Below are 17,793 nucleotides of genomic sequence, written 5' to 3' on the forward strand. Positions count from 1 at the left end.
AGTAAATTGTTTGCATATGTCCTTATACTCAAAAGGATGTCACATAAATGTAATAACAAATATGGATCCATGATTTCTCTTTGATTTGACCTACAATTCCAGATCTCCATTTGAATTTGACAAGATGAACGGTTTAATGGACAAGTTTGAACAAATGTAGTAAATCATTAAGTTCTTTTAATGAAAATCTGGGCCTGCTACAAATGGCACTTTTGTGTCATAAAGTTACTTGTCATTTTATTGCAATTATCATTGTCACTGTTAAATGTATGATCCCCCCCCCACTGGACTAGGAATTAATGTTGTCAATCAACAGAGAGAAACTCACCGAAATCTCTTTGAGAAAGGCGTTCATGTTACCCCATTCTCTTTCCAAGAACTCATTCATGAATACCATATAGCTCTCTTTGGCTCCAAATCTACCGGTGAGAAGAAGAACAACTTGGGGTTACACTCGGTACCCCTTTAACTTTCTGAGCGGTCTCCCTTTAACCTTTGAAGCTCATCAGTGAACTAGCTGGACAACATTAGTATAGAATAACACTTTAGTATAGAATAACCCTAGTTTGTACATCAGCAGGAAGATATAACACTTTGAACTGATGGGGTCTCTAGTACCATGTTTACAATATTTGGTGGATATTTGTGTATAAACGGTATTGGATTACATTTAAATGATGGTAAAGAATACGTCTTGTGGGGAGTTCTGGCTTATACACTAACAATTAGTCCAAACCACAGGAACTGACATCTTCAATAAGTTTACCTGACTTAAAGGAGCTTTCCAGACACCAAATCCCACTCTTATACGTGAAAACTTGGAAAAACAAAATAGCTGTAGAATGATGACCTCTACTCAACACAATTATTACACTACCCAAATATTTACACTTGCAGTCAGCCTGAACTAAAAACCATTTCAATTTTAATTAGAATTAGTAAAAAAAAAGTAGTTTTTAATGTAATACTGCTACAAATTTAGAAATATCTACAGGCTTCCCACATTCAAAGGTGCATTACTATTGAAAGCGGTGAACTTTATTTCACTTTTTTCTCAATATATACTAAAGGATAATATTCTGACACGACAGGACTTACTTGGTAAAGTTTGCTAATGCCTGCGTTGTCTTGGCGATCAGGGTAAGGCATCGGGAGGTTTTATCGCTAGGGAACTCTTGAACCAGGTTGAATAGACTCGGTGACATGACAGCCGGACACAGAAATCTCAGAAAAATACACCCACTGTCAAAGAGAGGGAGAAGTTAAGGTTACTGTAATAGACTTTAGTGTAGATATGACAGATTATTTGGGGAGGGGGGAGAGGAGGGGGTGAGAGAGATGACATAAAAAAATGCTTATACTGGGAGAGGGAGGGGGGTCTCTTTATAGATCTCTTTAGCGGATGGTCAAAGAAATACAACTGAATGTGAAATTAAGAGCTCTTTTTGAAGATCACAAAAGTTCCAGCATCAGGTTATTTCCAAGAATACACTTATATGATCACAAATCAATGTGAAATACAAAATGAAAATAAATTTGTTTGCAAATATCTCATGCAAATAATACTAAACAAAACAGCCCAAAAACTATGTTGGTATTGCGATTACAGTTCCAGTCAAAAGATTCAAAACTGGTTTTCTTGCTGTCTGGAAAATTTACTAGCAGATCCTCAACAGTTCCTCATCATATTTGGAGAGAGATCTGTTTGTTTGTTTGGGAATGCTGTTAAATACTTCCAGAATACAAGCACATCCCGTGCAAATTAGAATTGGAGGCATGGAGACACCCCGCATGAAGAATAAACTAAAATCACAAATATACTGAGTACATCACTGGATGCAGTCACACCTTCAGACTATAATAACATGGAATTGGAGGCATGGAGACACCCCGCATGAAGAATAAACTAAAATCACAAATATACTGAGTACATCACTGCATGTAGTCACACCTTCAGACTATAATAACATGGAATTGGAGGCATGGAGACACCCCACATGAAGAATAAACTAAAATCACAAATATACTGAGTACATCACTGGATGCAGTCACACCTTCAGACTATAATAACATGGAATTGGAGGCATGGAGACACTCCACATGAAGAATAAAATAAAATCACAAATATACTGAGTACATCACTGGATGCAGTCACACCTTCAGACTATAATAACATGGAATTGGAGGCATGGAGACACTCCACATGAAGAATAAACTAATATCACAAATATACTGAGTACATCACTGGATGCAGTCACACCTTCAGACTATAATAACATGGAATTGGAGGCATGGAGACACCCCACATGAAGAATAAACCTTTAATCACAAATATACTGAGTACATCACTGCATGCAGTCACACCTTCAGACTATACTAACATGGAATTGGAGGCATGGAGACACTCCACATGAAGAATAAACTAAAATCACAAATATACTGAGTACATCACTGCATGTAGTCACACCTTCAGACTATAATAACATGGAATTGGAGGCATGGAGACACCCCACATGAAGAATAAACTAAAATCACAAATATACTGAGTACATCACTGCATGTAGTCACACCTTCAGACTATACTAACATGGAATTGGAGGCATGGAGACACTCCACATGAAGAATAAACTAAAATCACAAATATACTGAGTACATCACTGCATGTAGTCACACCTTCAGACTATACTAACATGGAATTGGAGGCATGGAGACACTCCACATGAAGAATAAACTAAAATCACAAATATACTGAGTACATCACTGCATGTAGTCACACCTTCAGACTATAATAACATGGAATTGGAGGCATGGAGACACTCCACATGAAGAATAAACTAAAATCACAAATATACTGAGTACATCACTGCATGTAGTCACACCTTCAGACTATAATAACATGGAATTGGAGGCATGGAGACACTCCACATGAAGAATAAACTAAAATCACAAATATACTGAGTACATCACTGCATGTAGTCACACCTTCAGACTATAATAACATGGAATTGGAGGCATGGAGACACTCCACATGAAGAATAAACTAAAATCACAAATATACTGAGTACATCACTGCATGTAGTCACACCTTCAGACTATAATAACATGGAATTGGAGGCATGGAGACACTCCACATGAAGAATAAACTAAAATCACAAATATACTGAGTACATCACTGCATGTAGTCACACCTTCAGACTATAATAACATGGAATTGGAGGCATGGAGACACTCCACATGAAGAATAAACTAAAATCACAAATATACTGAGTACATCACTGCATGTAGTCACACCTTCAGACTATACTAACATGGAATTGGAGGCATGGAGACACTCCACATGAAGAATAAACTAAAATCACAAATATACTGAGTACATCACTGCATGTAGTCACACCTTCAGACTATAATAACATGGAATTGGAGGCATGGAGACACTCCACATGAAGAATAAACTAAAATCACAAATATACTGAGTACATCACTGCATGTAGTCACACCTTCAGACTATACTAACATGGAATTGGAGGCATGGAGACACTCCACATGAAGAATAAACTAAAATCACAAATATACTGAGTACATCACTGCATGTAGTCACACCTTCAGACTATACTAACATGGAATTGGAGGCATGGAGACACTCCACATGAAGAATAAACTAAAATCACAAATATACTGAGTACATCACTGCATGTAGTCACACCTTCAGACTATACTAACATGGAATTGGAGGCATGGAGACACTCCACATGAAGAATAAACTAAAATCACAAATATACTGAGTACATCACTGGATGCAGTCACACCTTCAGACTATAATAACAAGGAATTGGAGGCATGGAGACACTCCACATGAAGAATTAACTAAAATCACAAATATACTGAGTACATCACTGCATGCAGTCACACCTTCAGACTATACTAACATGGTAAGTCAGAATCAGACCTGAGTAGGAACAACCCATACAAGCATGAAAACCACTTTTCTTCACTTTACGAAGTTATCAAAACAGTAATTTAGACCTATCAGCCATATTTAACCGTAATTCAGGTTACCGCGACACGGTCAACCTTTCTGTCAATTACGTCGTTTCTTTGAAAGCGGAGGCTGCTCTTACCTGATGAGTTTATTGCATAAATTATTTCCGTTGGTTCTGTCACCAAACTGTTTCCTGAACTCTTGAAACACAGCTCTGATTTCAGCGGGGAAGGAAGCGGGGGAGTTGAGTATCTTACAGCACACCATCTCACAGAGCATGGTCAGATCAGATTGGTGGTTGAGAAGGCTTCCAGAGGCTAATTTGGTGGGGTCCACCTGTGTCAAAATATTCCAGAAAGAGATGACAGTAAAAAAAACTGGGGCAAAGGGACCGGGACAATTAAAAAACATCAATATTGATGACCTGAAAAAGAAAACTTTTGTCCAAACTTTTGTCAAAATGGACAGAATTTTCATCTAAACTAAAACTCACTCCAAGCTAAAAAACAAAATAAAGGAAGTGAAAATGACAGGCTGGAGTAAGGGATAGGGGAATGTACCACCTTTCTATCCCCCCCCTTGCCCTATCCTCTCATATACTCCCCCTGACTCCCTTAATAGTCGGACTTATAATGGATACTATCGATGATAATCAGACAAGGTTCAGGACTTACCTCACAATCCCCATCCTTGTCATATAAGTACTGTATAAAGTCACCCAGAGTGTCTTGTAAATACTGTTTGAAAGATTAAAAGATGGTAGATTGTTATCAAAGTTGAGAAGAAAAGGAGCTCAGGGATGAACCGCCCTCGTTACCTACCAAACGAAAATGAAGACTACGGCAGGATTGTTCACATGCCCACATTTTGAATTTCTACTCCATACGTTTAGAAATTCATTTACAGACAAACTTCACTGAGGCTAAATGATGGATGATCTTTCAAAAATGTACTGAAATGACTTGCCTCTGATCTTTATGTCATATTTCCCCAACAGCATAAATTTATGACATATCTCAGTACACACCCAAGCAGACATTGGACTGATACAGTCGTGAATCTCAATTCACAAAGGCTTCAACTGCAGTCTTCCCTATAAAATGTTTCTTTGTATTTTCATAAATATTTTTTTATGACACTAATTTTGGGGGAAGAAAGCCACACGACTTTCAATTCGAAGAACATATACAATGGACAATGTGGTTATAAAATCTTTCTGACCACATTTTCTGGTAACATCTACGTAGTCTAGCCTGAGAGGTTGGGAAAATGAAGTTTCTGGTTTCAACTATTTTTGTGAATATTAGCTACAATTGTGACACAAGAATACAATCTTTGTTTCTAGCTCTGAGTTCTGCATCTGAATCCATCCTTAAAATAAAACTATTACAATGATTTTGAACATATTGAAAATTGAATAAAAAATATAAATAAATTTAAAAAAAAAACGGGAAGGAAAAATGAAAAAAATTAAGATAGATAGAAACATTTTTTTACCTTTGCACCGATTAACTTCAGGTATGCTTCCATTGACTTGGTTGCCATCGTATTTGCTCTAAACACTAAACTTTCTTCTTCTGTTGAAAGACAAAATAAATTCCAGAGTAGCTACAGACACCCTGAGGCATGACTTGCTAATCACATTACGTGTGTAGGTTCTTATTACTTGTTTCCATGCTCTTATCTTTTCCTGGCGTTCTACTTTCTCTGTGATTCCAATTAATTTCTCTCCGAATCTCAGGACAAAAGGGAAGTGATAAGATTATTCTTCATTTTTTCTGGTTTGATTAAAGTATATGGTCCCTACTAGTTTGCAATAAGAGGGAGAAAAAAGTTTTAAGATATGAATACTCCAAAGAGGATTGGTTATTTTAATAACAGGGAATTGTCTGGATCGGGCAGTTTTGTATTTAATTTGTACAAAGTGAGAGTTTGTCCTGCTGGTATTGCCTTAAGGTTTCGTGGGAAATCTACGGTGACACTTTCATTAATTGATCTTCGATTGGAAAAACACAGGAAATGTAAGATCATATTAACACCAACATATTTGGTTTGAAATTTTCACAATTTTAACACAGAAAGAAAGTAAAAAAAGATGAAGAAAGAGGGAAAAAGCCGTTATCAAAGTAACATTGTTGTGTCGCATACCTGATGACACCCACTCAATAGTGCATGGCTATTGCAATGCTAACCATTGCATGACCAGCGTACACTAACATTAGGGCAAAGAGGTTTGGTGGAGATGGCGTTCTCAATGTACTTATTCGTTGGTTTTTATTTATGAGCTCAGTTTGACCAAGAATGAATGCCTATTCTTAGCATAATCTTTGTTACCATCCAAGCTAAATTTGATTATAAGTGGAAGATAGTCATTTGCTTGAATGTTTCCGACCTTTAAGATACAGGAAATATTGAGGCTACAGCCAATATATCATGAAATGCCCCATGAAGATGATGTAGCCACATTTCAACTCCTGTCCTTCTCCACCTTTGGGATCAACCACTTTCTTAAAGGTTCGACAATCCAATGCACTGAAATCTTGCGCTTCCCGGAGTTTGAAGTAAATAATTTATTTCTTTATTTAATGAATTATATTTCACCCATTTCTTTAATAGAGGAGGGAGGGAGGAGAATGGAACTAGGTTGCTTTCGACTTACAAAGGTAACTTTACAACAGAGTCATATTTAGAAATGCCATGATTAAGCGGAGGAATTTGCACCAGACTTTTAAGATGACATCGAAAGGAAAATGTAACCATTCAATTAACAGGAAACATGGTGACATGAGAAACTGTCTGGCAACTTCCATCCTTTGGGTGAAGAAAATAGCTTTTTTACTTACTTATATTTTCCATTTCTGATAATACTAGGTTGATCAGGAAGTCTTTGGCTGTACCTAGGCACTGAAGTATCTTCACGAGACACGTTGCGACTTCTTCTTTGGCCTTGACGTTAATTTCCTGTTCTAGTATATGGCAGAGCGATACAGCATTACACCTCAAGTACTGCAAACACAAGAGAACACAAGAAATGAAAGTTATGTATCAAGACCATTAGGAAACAAATCTTGCATAATTTTTACAAATTTTGAAACAGCTGTTTGCAGTTACAGACTTAATTATTCTTCCAATCTGATACAATTTGAAGTTTGTTTCTCTTAATAGTTTGCGACATTAACATTGAAACCGAAGTCTGAACAGAAACAAACTCCTGCCAAATTGTGTTGCTTTGCAAAAACAAAAGAAAGAAAAATATACCAATAACCACTCACCACCCATGCAAAGCATAGGGCACTTAGCCTAGGCTACTTTGTATAACAATCAAGGCTAAAACCATTTATTGTCAGTAATTGTTAAGGCGTACTCTCAACTAACTTGCCCTGTTTATAAATGGAAAAAAAAGAGTTTCTTCTTCAACAGAAACATTTTTGAAAATGTAAAAATTATTGGTTTGAGCGAGCAACCTCTAGAATACGAGTTTGGGCTTTTACCAACAATCTCTATTTTCATTTTGTTCTCAACAGAAGAGCTCTGATCAGCTAATAATTAACTACTTGACAATTAATACCACCCAAGCAAGGAGCATATAACACAACCAAAGGCCTGCTCTCACTAGGTTTTGCCCCTTTTCCACTCCAGAAACAACGATTGCAATATTCCGCAGATACACTGCCATGTATTCTCATGTTAACTCGAATAGCGGCCGCAATCAGCTTGTAATTATCCTCAAACCACTTCATCAAACTGAGAATGAGAGTTTAAATAGTTTAAAACATCCTAATTAGACTATGGGCTCGCCACAAGGTGTTTATCCTAGATGTTCCGCAAAACACCACAAGGTATTTATCCTCACATGAAGAGCTGCCATCAGTGGGTAATGAGCAGAATCACTTAGGAATCACTTTAGGATTTTGTCACTATTTGTTTTTAGGTTTTCCACTTGTAAAGCGCTTTGAGCAGCTTCGCTGACTATGCGCTATTAAATATTACTTATTATTAATAATGAAATATAAACAACCACACTTTACAGTCTAACACACATGTTAGGCTGTAGGATAGGCTTAGGCTTATCACTACAAGGTGTTGTAGATATATTAAGGTTTATTATTTGTATGAAATAAGTAATAGAATTTTACATGACCTATTAAAGTTATTACTTCAATAGCACATTAATTGTGTTCATGGGTTCGTAGGGCAGGAGACCTGGTTTACTCACCCCTGAATTACACCCAAAAAACACGACCGATACTAGTCAGTTTACAAGCACTATTTTTATTTTCCTTTTGGTGATTGCCAAAATTACTGCATTTAGCCCTAATTTTGTGATTTTCCCATGCCTGCAAATGCTTCTCTTAAATTTTCAAAAAGTGATATACTGAAAGCTGGATTCTACTCCGAAATCATGACACATACAATTTGCTCGAAATCATTCATAAGATATTCTCTTTCGCTTAACTTCTAAAATGATTCAGCACATTTCACTTCAAAAGAGCCTACCCTGCTAAACTAGAAGCAATTGACCAACTCAGCGACCAATCTTGAGGTTTTTAGTACTATCCTACCAACCACATCATCTAACACTCTCACTTTGGTGAATGAATGAGTGGCTCTCTTTCATGTGATAATTGCTTTATGGGATGTGAAGTAATCATCAATACCCCAATGACTCTAGTGTATTCATATGATAATGTAACCCAAATTTGAAGCAGCATATTGAATGTTAATGTTAAAAAAAAATATATAAAAAAAATTTGTCAGTGTGAAGATATGACATCACACCTACAGCTTCACTAAGAGGCATGTCAACTATCGTCAAAGGTTGTGATCTCCAAACCGATACATAGGATTTAAATGTAAAATTCACCGGGATGCTAAGAATGTGATAGCGCCTTCATTGGCATAAAATGAATATATTCTTCTGGATTATCCTTTTGAAATTAAAACCACTCTGTAGAAAACAGAAATTCTCTGCAGTCGTGTGGGGGAACAAATATTTGACGCAATTTACCTGTGCCAGATCTGAGTACTGAGAAAGAGGCAAGATCGAAAGGCTTTGGTAACGAGCTTTTATCCTGAGGGTGGGGGGATCCCCTCTCCCTGATGACGATGACAGCGGTGGCTCCAGAGGAAACCTGTGATTGAAAATCAGAAAAAACAGTCATATACAAAGTTACAAATATGAGAAGCAATCCTGAAAGATGTTTCTACAAAGTTTCATCCTGCAGGTTTCTACTCTCTCAATTATCTCCAGACCTTTCATCTTAGGAGTTCAGATGATCGGATGGATTCGTTGAGAGGCCGATGGTAAAACTCTGAGCAGTGGATTGGTCATCACTATGGCAACCAACGGTCCGGCAAGTGGGGCCCAACCAATCTCCTACTACAAAATTAGACATGAGCTGGAAATGATACTAAATATGAATTCATGATAAAAGTATTGAATTACAGAATTAGCTCTGATGACCTGTAATGTTGTGTGGTGGATCAGCAAAATTGGTAAGTATGAATAAAGTCGCAAAACTTTATGATACAGATCTTTATGAAAAACAAAAACATATTGACCACAGTCTCGTATAATGAAAATATCCATTCCAATCTACGTAGTCTAAATACATGAATAAATAAATTTAAATGAACCAACAAGCCTCTCTTTGAGCTGTCTAGTTTTTTGTTCACCTTACTCTTCTCACTTCTGTTAAAATGTACACTCACCATCTTTCAACGGCTGTCTTTGTGTTAACATCTTCTATAGGAATATTGACGTGACCTGAAAGATGGGAAAACAAGATAGGTATGATACCAAACAGTTTCATCATTTTATTCTCTTTGAATCCCAAGATGACTATTTAAAAAAATAAAAATAAAAAGTTGAGGAGGGAATTCCTTTTCCACATGTCATTTTTCCTGAAAAGTAATGGTGGATGTGATGTCATGGGCTTCCCTCCTTCCCATCTGCAAGTTTGAAGGTTTTTTTATAAAAAAACCACTGCCCACGGGTTCATGAAATTCATGGCACATCTACTTTACCTTACTCTAGTTGCCATGGTGATAAAAATTCATCACAAATCGCATCCTTGGGGTAATCTTGGTCATGCATGCAAAGAATACAATAGTCAACTCTCTTCAAGTTGGATGAAAGCCAGATGTTCTATTGTCTTCAACCAAACAAGTCACACAAGTTTGAGAGAAGTGTATCTTGAAGAAATATTTATAAACAGGAAGAACATTCTTAACCAAGATTGCTTCAAGATCAGCACTTGATCAGCAATTACAAATTTAGACGATACTATGCTTTTAGGATGCCCATGTCAGTTGCTGGTTAAAATGTACATCACCTTCCTTTCTTGGCAACACATATATGAAAGTTGCAACAAAACTGAAAATATACAAAAATTGAAATTTTTTACTTACCGATATAATTTTTATCTCTTTTCCTTTTTTTGTCGATTTCTTTGTAGACGTGCACCTTAATGGCATCTATGTCTGGAAGACAACTGGAAAATGGAGGGAGAAATAGAAAATAGGCCATATAATTGTCTTCAAAATTAGGTACTTTGGTTAAAACTTAGAGATCTTGTCTAAGAAAACTGAAAGTTATCTTTAAATCCACCATATAATTAAAGCAAACGACCATAGACCAGTAAGCCTGTTAACGTCCGATATTCATCCGTGATAACTAACTGCTAAACGGCAAATTGTTGTTTTAATAAAAAAAACCTTTCAGACAGACGTTTAAATTGCCTGTTTGGTCTGAGTAAATAGTGGTTCATTCCTAATCATTAGTAGAGCTATTAAGGGGCCTATTAAAGTCAACCCTTCTACTTTCTCTCTATTCTTGGATGGCTCCATGTTCTTACTATCCCTTAGTTTAAAAACAACAACTCACTTTCGTGACCTTAAAACAACTGTCACTTTCAGTGAACTGCAATTAACTGAGCATATATAAACTAGGGGGAGGATGTATTCTGTTGCCAACAACTTCCTTTCTTAGATCCCTTTTTGCAACGCTACCACGGCGATAGACCAATACTGCAAACTATTTTAGAGTTTTGTATTCTTACATCTTATTAAATATTCTTAATGACCTATAACAGAGTATATCCATGCAATACAAAAACTACAGTAAACAACAAAACACCCCTCATATGAACACAAAAACCAGACAGGTTACCATGGTAACGTTGGCCTACTAGTATTGATATAACACTACCGATATGGGTAATTCAGTAGTAGAGATGATATTATTACAGTAATCAAAAATGGCATTCATCAATATTATTAACTTGTGCAAGAAAACAACTTTTCTTTTTTCTCTTCCTTTCTCTTTCTAACTGCAAGGTCTTGCACTGTGCTGGCCATGAGAGTTACACTATTGGACAGGTGGGAGGGGTAGTCATCTGGGGGTGTGAGTACCAGTACAAGGCCCTAAGCATGAGAACAAATACTTAAATCTTGTACTACTGTGTATACTTTATTTCCAAGTGTTCAAGTACAAATCCATCGGTAGTCATGGAAAATAGGACGGGTTCCCTCATTTTTCCATGACTAAACTTCAAAATTTAAGGACTTTCAATGCATAGAAAAGAGAGATTATTTTCACGTCCCTTGCTTTATCCCATTTCCAAGACCATGTCAGAACCGTGTGATACATTACAAACAATCGCGCATGTAGAAAGAGTTATTGCATTCAACCATATAGGCAGAAAGAATGGTGAGATCTACCAACACGTGGTAGCTACAAAAAGTAGTCGATCAATAAGAGGGGTAAACATTCCACCTCAATCTCAAAGTTGCCTAGCATTTAAAACTCACAAACACCTACCTACTTATAAATTATAGGCTAATTATTGTCTTCCTTTGGGGAAGTTGGTATGTTTTTATAATTAACCTTGCCTTACTTATTAATCTGATCATATTTCAGATTCCATCAAACATGACACATCTTTAAACCAATACCTTGGTTCTTTTATATCCTTCTTTGTCTCTCACTTTTCAAAATCTCATTAACCTTACTAATCCCCACCCACCCACCCTGCCCATCCCCCTCCCCTTCAAATCCCTCTCTTAAATCATAGCACATCACCATAACAAGCACCTCACACATCTTAGCATACTCCGTGATTATGTCATTCAATGTAGCATTGTTCAAAATCCTCAAAAACTGTTAGACAAAATTTCTCTTCATACTTTGTCAATTTTACGGCATTCCAACAATTTCGCACCCATCTCAAACATTTCCCCAGGGTCCAGTTTTCCTTTATGTGGTCCACTCTGCTTCCAGAGATTGTAACCATGTCAGCTATATAGTCCTCTTAGAACTAACATATGGCCTCCCCGATCACGGGTAGAAACCTGCTCATGCAGACGCAGACGTGATCATCTGCGCAGCTTGCCCAAGCAGAAACTCATCGTATAGAATTACTACGGGCTGTGGCGGTTTAGGTTACTTCCAAAAGAATTACGGCTGGCTTTTAATACGGTCTAGAGAATCCCCCAGGGTGCCTAATAAATTCTGCCAAACAAACAAAATCTTATTAGAATGACAACTTCTGGTCAGGTGCACATGCTACAACATTAAAATATGCGGGACGAAACTGCCTCGACTTCATTTCCTCCGCTGGACGTGGCAGAATACTTACGAGAACTGAAACTGCTCTCCCCAGAAGAGCATATCTCCTCGTAATTTGGGTGTCGTTCTGGCAAAGAGACCGTCGTCAAGGCAGATTTCGCAAAAATATCTGCAGAAATAAGTGTAAAAGAAGAAGGAAAAAAATTTAACTTTGAAGTTTTCAATCAGACAAGTCATTAATGGAAGTATATTTTTATGCTCACTGCTGTACTTAAAAGCAATTAGTCAGCAGCAATATGAATTTGCAAATGAAGAAAGCAATATGAAAAAATTATCACACCAACATTAATCAATGTTTTCAATAAAAATTTCACACCCTATTATTCGGAAGTTCAATAACTTGCATATAGGTCATGCCAATACTACTACGTATTAGTGATGCATTTTGGGAGTTTTAAACAATGACAGGTCAACCTTCTTGCTCTTGCATAATGGTGGAGGACTTGTTCACAGATAATTAATATTAAACACTCTCTGATAGATTAAAGAGCTTTACAAGGATGCTTTCGGCCGTACCAACAAAATACCTGAGTCAGAGACGACTCACAGACCACCTTTACAGGTTATTGGTTTGACCCTAAATATGCTAGAAATATAAAAATGGTTACTGATGCTCCAACTTCAATATGAATTCACAACCACCCTCAAAGTATTTTACCTCACAAAAACATTTGTCTGTCTTCCGAAACAATCCTCAATTTCTGGAAGTAACCTTGGAGATGCAGAACCATCACGAAAGTACTTCTTAAAAACTTAGCATGCTAAACTTTGCGGCCAAATACCAAATGACCATTGAAGCGGGGGGGGGAGGGGAAATCAGCTTTTCGGTTATGATTCAAAATTTCTTTTTACTTTTACTTCTAAGATCATTTAGGAAATATCCTACCAGGAAGAGGATGTTCAACAAGTGCATGAAATTATTAAACTGTTACGGATTAAACACATTGTGGTTTCAGTAACGACAATTCCCCCCCGACCAACAATGGTGTCCAATCCACGCTGTTATGTTCTGTATCATATTTAATTTTTCCTTTCACACTCTCAGAGGGCTTTTACTTTCTCTTGCATTGTGTTACCTATCACGGCACATTAAAACTGCATCCGTCTGCCTACGTGCTGTGTACAGTGTTAAAGGAAATGATTTCATGAAGGGACATATAAAGACATTGTGCATCCTCCATTGTTTCATGTTGAAGAGGAAATAAGGATCCCTCGAAATTTTTGTTCCAGGAGGTACTGTACTGTATGTTTTACACCATATTCAAGTGACAAATATGCAGGGCTATATAGAGTTTTTAATAATGGTATTTTAAAGATGAAAAAATTTCGTCTTCTGACAACCTGATCTACATCCTTGAGAATATCACTTGTTGGACAACCAACTGTTGCCACTCATCTTATAAGTTGTTCACCTCATCGCAGAGCCCACCGGGAACCTTAAAATTCCATCTGTGTTAACCATAATTTTTTTTAAGATTTGAAGATTCCTGAAACTGGGTATGACTCTGACAGATGCATCAAATTCAACACTGTTTTATTTTAGATATATTAGATCAGTGTTTCTAATCAAACCATGTGACAATCAGCTTCCAATTCACCTATAACCACCTGAAGGTATAAACACTCTTTTATCTTGAGACTTGGTTGCTAATGACACACCAATCACACACCTACAAATTAAATTTTGTACTGTTTAAACATGCATATATAGGATAGGGCAACAATACAGCAACTTCCTACTGTAGGTAACCCCATGCATGTTAGGGGAGAGTATGTTCCAAACACAACCTGCATGCTTTAAGACAAAACAAATATGATGATTGGATGATTAACCAGCTGTTTAATTGCAGATCCATCATCCTGTGTACTCTGTACTTGATAAAGTCATCTGTCTTTCCTATAGTTCTCTTCATCTTTGTAAAATGTGTCCGTCAGAATTTAGTCTACCCGCACAGTTAGTGCAGTGTTGTTGTACGTGTGTTGCTGAGAACGGTGTGTGGAAATAGTAGATGATAGCCACATGCAGCTTCTAATGTTGTTACAGGTAATTACTGAATTGTCACAAAATGTAGAACGGAAGGAAATTATAAACTAAACGGAGTCTAACCAAGATGAACCAACCCTACTAAAAAGATTGTTGCTGTAATAATGAAATGATTTGAAGAAAATCACTTTTTGACTACTGTAGAAGAATTTTTTTTCAGTGCCACCAGGATTATCCCCTCCCCTTCCTCAAATTTACCTTCCCACCCTCAAATTCACCTCCCCTGCCCTCAAATTCACCCCCATTAGAGTATACAGTAACCTCTGAATTACCAGGACACTTCAGGACCGAAGGCTGTCTGCATACTTCACAATTGTCCAGCCAATGCAGTTTCTTATGCTATGAAATAATTTGCGATTTCATGTAAGATATTTAACAATTAAGGTTATTGTATTTGTGTGTTTTTGACACTGTAAAGTTGTACTCCAATGTGTGGTTATGGTTGACGTACAGATTTGGGTATTAACAGAAGTCCAGATAATCCACATTTTACACGGTACAACCAAAGTACCAATTTTACCTGCCTGCCTGCCCAGATGAGCACCAATGCATGTGACAGTTAAGGACGTGAATTCCAGAAGTAGATCGGTACTTGGCAATTATACCTGGATAGGTGAACCGTGAATGCTCCTGGGGTATTGAAAGGACAGTAACTTGAATAAAAATATCCCAAACTACTGGAAGGATTCTCTTCCAATGCTAACAAATCTCATTGATCTTAGCCCCTATTTGCAATTATATAAAGCATCACCAACCCAGTCTATTTATCTTGAAACCAAACCAGTTTATAACGACAAGCTCACCCTTAAGAGGAACTTTTTGCTTCCAAAATGAAACAATATGTCTCCCAATCTGTGTGTCAATGCACTTACAAACCTATCAAACCCAGATAAACAAGATTAGAATCCACAATACTATTTATAAAAGGCAAGACTATAAACACTTTCTCTACCAATCAAAAAACAAACAATTTCTCTGCAATGCCCTTGTAGAAGACCAGAATGAATTTTGGATCAACCTTTCCACGAGGGACAATTTTTGCCGATTGTCTTTGCATGAATGTTTGTGTTCTTAATATCGAGCAGGAAGTAGTTGCATAAACAACCATTTTACACGGATTCAGCTAAGGTCGTGCCTCCTCAAGTATATATTAAACCACAACCTTTTGTACTTTCGAAGAACCTGGATCGAGAAAACTCATTAACATGTGACGTTAATGACTTTTCCATTTATTTTTTTTTCAGTACGAATCGCAAGAAAGGAAAGTTCATTGCATCTATCTGGTAATGTATTTGAGTGTCCATGCATGGAGTTTGCACATCAAAAAAGTCTTGTCAGATAGCCAGGTTGGGTAATGGTGTAATGGCAATCAACTAAGGATATGATTAAACTTCCAGATCGATTCACCATAAGGTGCATTTTCAATTTGCAAACATTTTCGTTTTTTTATTTTTTTCAGGATTCTCCAGCAATCCACATAAATCGAGATCTGAAGTGTACAAGAAAGCCAAACATTGCATTTAATGTGAAAGCATCCATTAATTTCCTGAAATACATGATTTTGAAAATTCTGTTCAAGCTTGTTCCTTCATTAGCACTTTTTTTTAATATATCTCTCAAGAGTTTTGCTATCAGATCTTAAATATGTCATTCCAATTTGAATTTGACTTGAATTTGTCAAAATCTCATAACAAGGTCGGATTTAGTGTAGAATTTAGTATTCTTAGCTAACGTTTGTCCGTGCAAGAAAGATGAGCAATATTAAAGACTGTTTTAGGATAATTTCACTTAAGACATATATCGAGTTCAACCGCAGCATGTAGCGTGCACAAAAAAGCAGTAAAAAGACACACAGACTCTGTGTATAAAAGCCATATGCACTAATAGCCTAGGCAATTAGACCTTAGCAACAGAGTAGGTTAAAGCTAAAAGCATCTCTGGAATGCATACAGCAGCATACCATTGGACTCAATAAATATCCTCTCCAACTGGCAAGAGAAATGATTCCTTGGGATTGATATCACCGTTAGGCTGACACCACATTGTGAGTCATCTCAAGAGACTGCTAAATGTTCTGACTGTACAGATTCAGCTGCTCAGATGGTACTGTATACTGTGATTCAACATGTGTAGTAGAGAGGAAGAGGAGCTCCCGGTTTTTTTTCTTATTTTTTTATCAACCATAGACTGACTTGGTCAGTGTGAGTCAATAAATTTTTATTATTAACTGACAGCGTAATTTATAGAGTAGAAATATGTAACAGTACATTTACGTCTCATAAAATCAGAGAGGTACGTGTTACAGTACGTCATTGAAACCTTTTGCTGAGTTTGCTAGGTTACGACAAGATATGAAAGTAAAAAGATATGAAAACAACAGCAACATATGAAAACAGGAGAGCCTAAAGTATGAGAATTATAGGGGCCACTATAGGTCTGCATTCAAACAATTTTCTAGAACATCCAGCCGCAACACTTGTCACACACTTCTTTTTTGTTTTTGTAGAAATCTCTTTTTGTCCCAATTGTGTCATTTTTCTTGCTGATTTATAACTCTGGTTTTTGCGTCAATTAGTCTTTTGGCAGGTACATTATCAGATTTGACTGGAAATTAAAAGGTAAACTGATGACTGTTAGTCTGGTCATGAAAAATGCTAGACCAACCTCACCAACATGTTATTCTGTGTTTGCTAATGCAAACCACAAATCCGCCCGACATAAACTTCCTGCAAAATGTCATGCGACGTTAGCATCACAATTTGACGTGAATCACTTCCAAATGGCCTATCAGCTGTCTGCACTTTTCTCCTTGCGAATACGTTTTTTTTCCCTCTTAAAACATGTTGAATGCGTGATTTGAGAACAGCCCTGAGAGATTGACCAATTGCATTATAGCTACAGAGAGTCATTTTCAGAGACACCATACCAGATAAAACTAAGAAACGTCTGTAAGTGATATTATGGGATATCCAATCCTAGCTGGCAGAAAACCTATTGTTCACAAAATTGGAAAAGAGTTGATTAAACTGGTTCCGGCGGCAACACCAGTAGTAGTAGGAGGGCTATGCTGATTGTGTGGTTTCCTGTCTGTGAGGAAGATCTTCTTCCAAACCTACAGTCTGCAACAACAAAACTTTTGTG

At 37.0% G+C, this 17,793-nt stretch overlaps 1 protein-coding gene across 17 annotated transcripts in view; it reads right to left on the bottom strand.

Annotated features, from left to right (window-relative positions):
• The window catches only part of LOC139963609 (disabled homolog 2-interacting protein-like), a 509,980-nt gene that overhangs the window by 18,341 nt on the left and 473,846 nt on the right, over nucleotides 1-17,793 (bottom strand). For all 17 annotated transcript variants that reach the window (XM_071964560.1, XM_071964562.1, XM_071964563.1 and 14 more), the window contains 10 exons: nucleotides 12,619-12,717; nucleotides 10,391-10,473; nucleotides 9,692-9,746; nucleotides 8,988-9,111; nucleotides 6,823-6,985; nucleotides 5,477-5,556; nucleotides 4,654-4,716; nucleotides 4,119-4,315; nucleotides 1,099-1,242; nucleotides 329-419 (listed from right to left, as the gene is read on the bottom strand). In XM_071964560.1, the coding sequence (XP_071820661.1) occupies nucleotides 329-419; nucleotides 1,099-1,242; nucleotides 4,119-4,315; nucleotides 4,654-4,716; nucleotides 5,477-5,556; nucleotides 6,823-6,985; nucleotides 8,988-9,111; nucleotides 9,692-9,746; nucleotides 10,391-10,473; nucleotides 12,619-12,717 (1,099 nt within the window). The remainder of the gene's footprint in view (nucleotides 1-328; nucleotides 420-1,098; nucleotides 1,243-4,118; nucleotides 4,316-4,653; nucleotides 4,717-5,476; nucleotides 5,557-6,822; nucleotides 6,986-8,987; nucleotides 9,112-9,691; nucleotides 9,747-10,390; nucleotides 10,474-12,618; nucleotides 12,718-17,793) is intronic.

This window comes from Apostichopus japonicus, chromosome 22 (assembly GCF_037975245.1).
Source record: "Apostichopus japonicus isolate 1M-3 chromosome 22, ASM3797524v1, whole genome shotgun sequence".
Classification (NCBI taxonomy): domain Eukaryota; kingdom Metazoa; phylum Echinodermata; class Holothuroidea; order Aspidochirotida; family Stichopodidae; genus Apostichopus; species Apostichopus japonicus.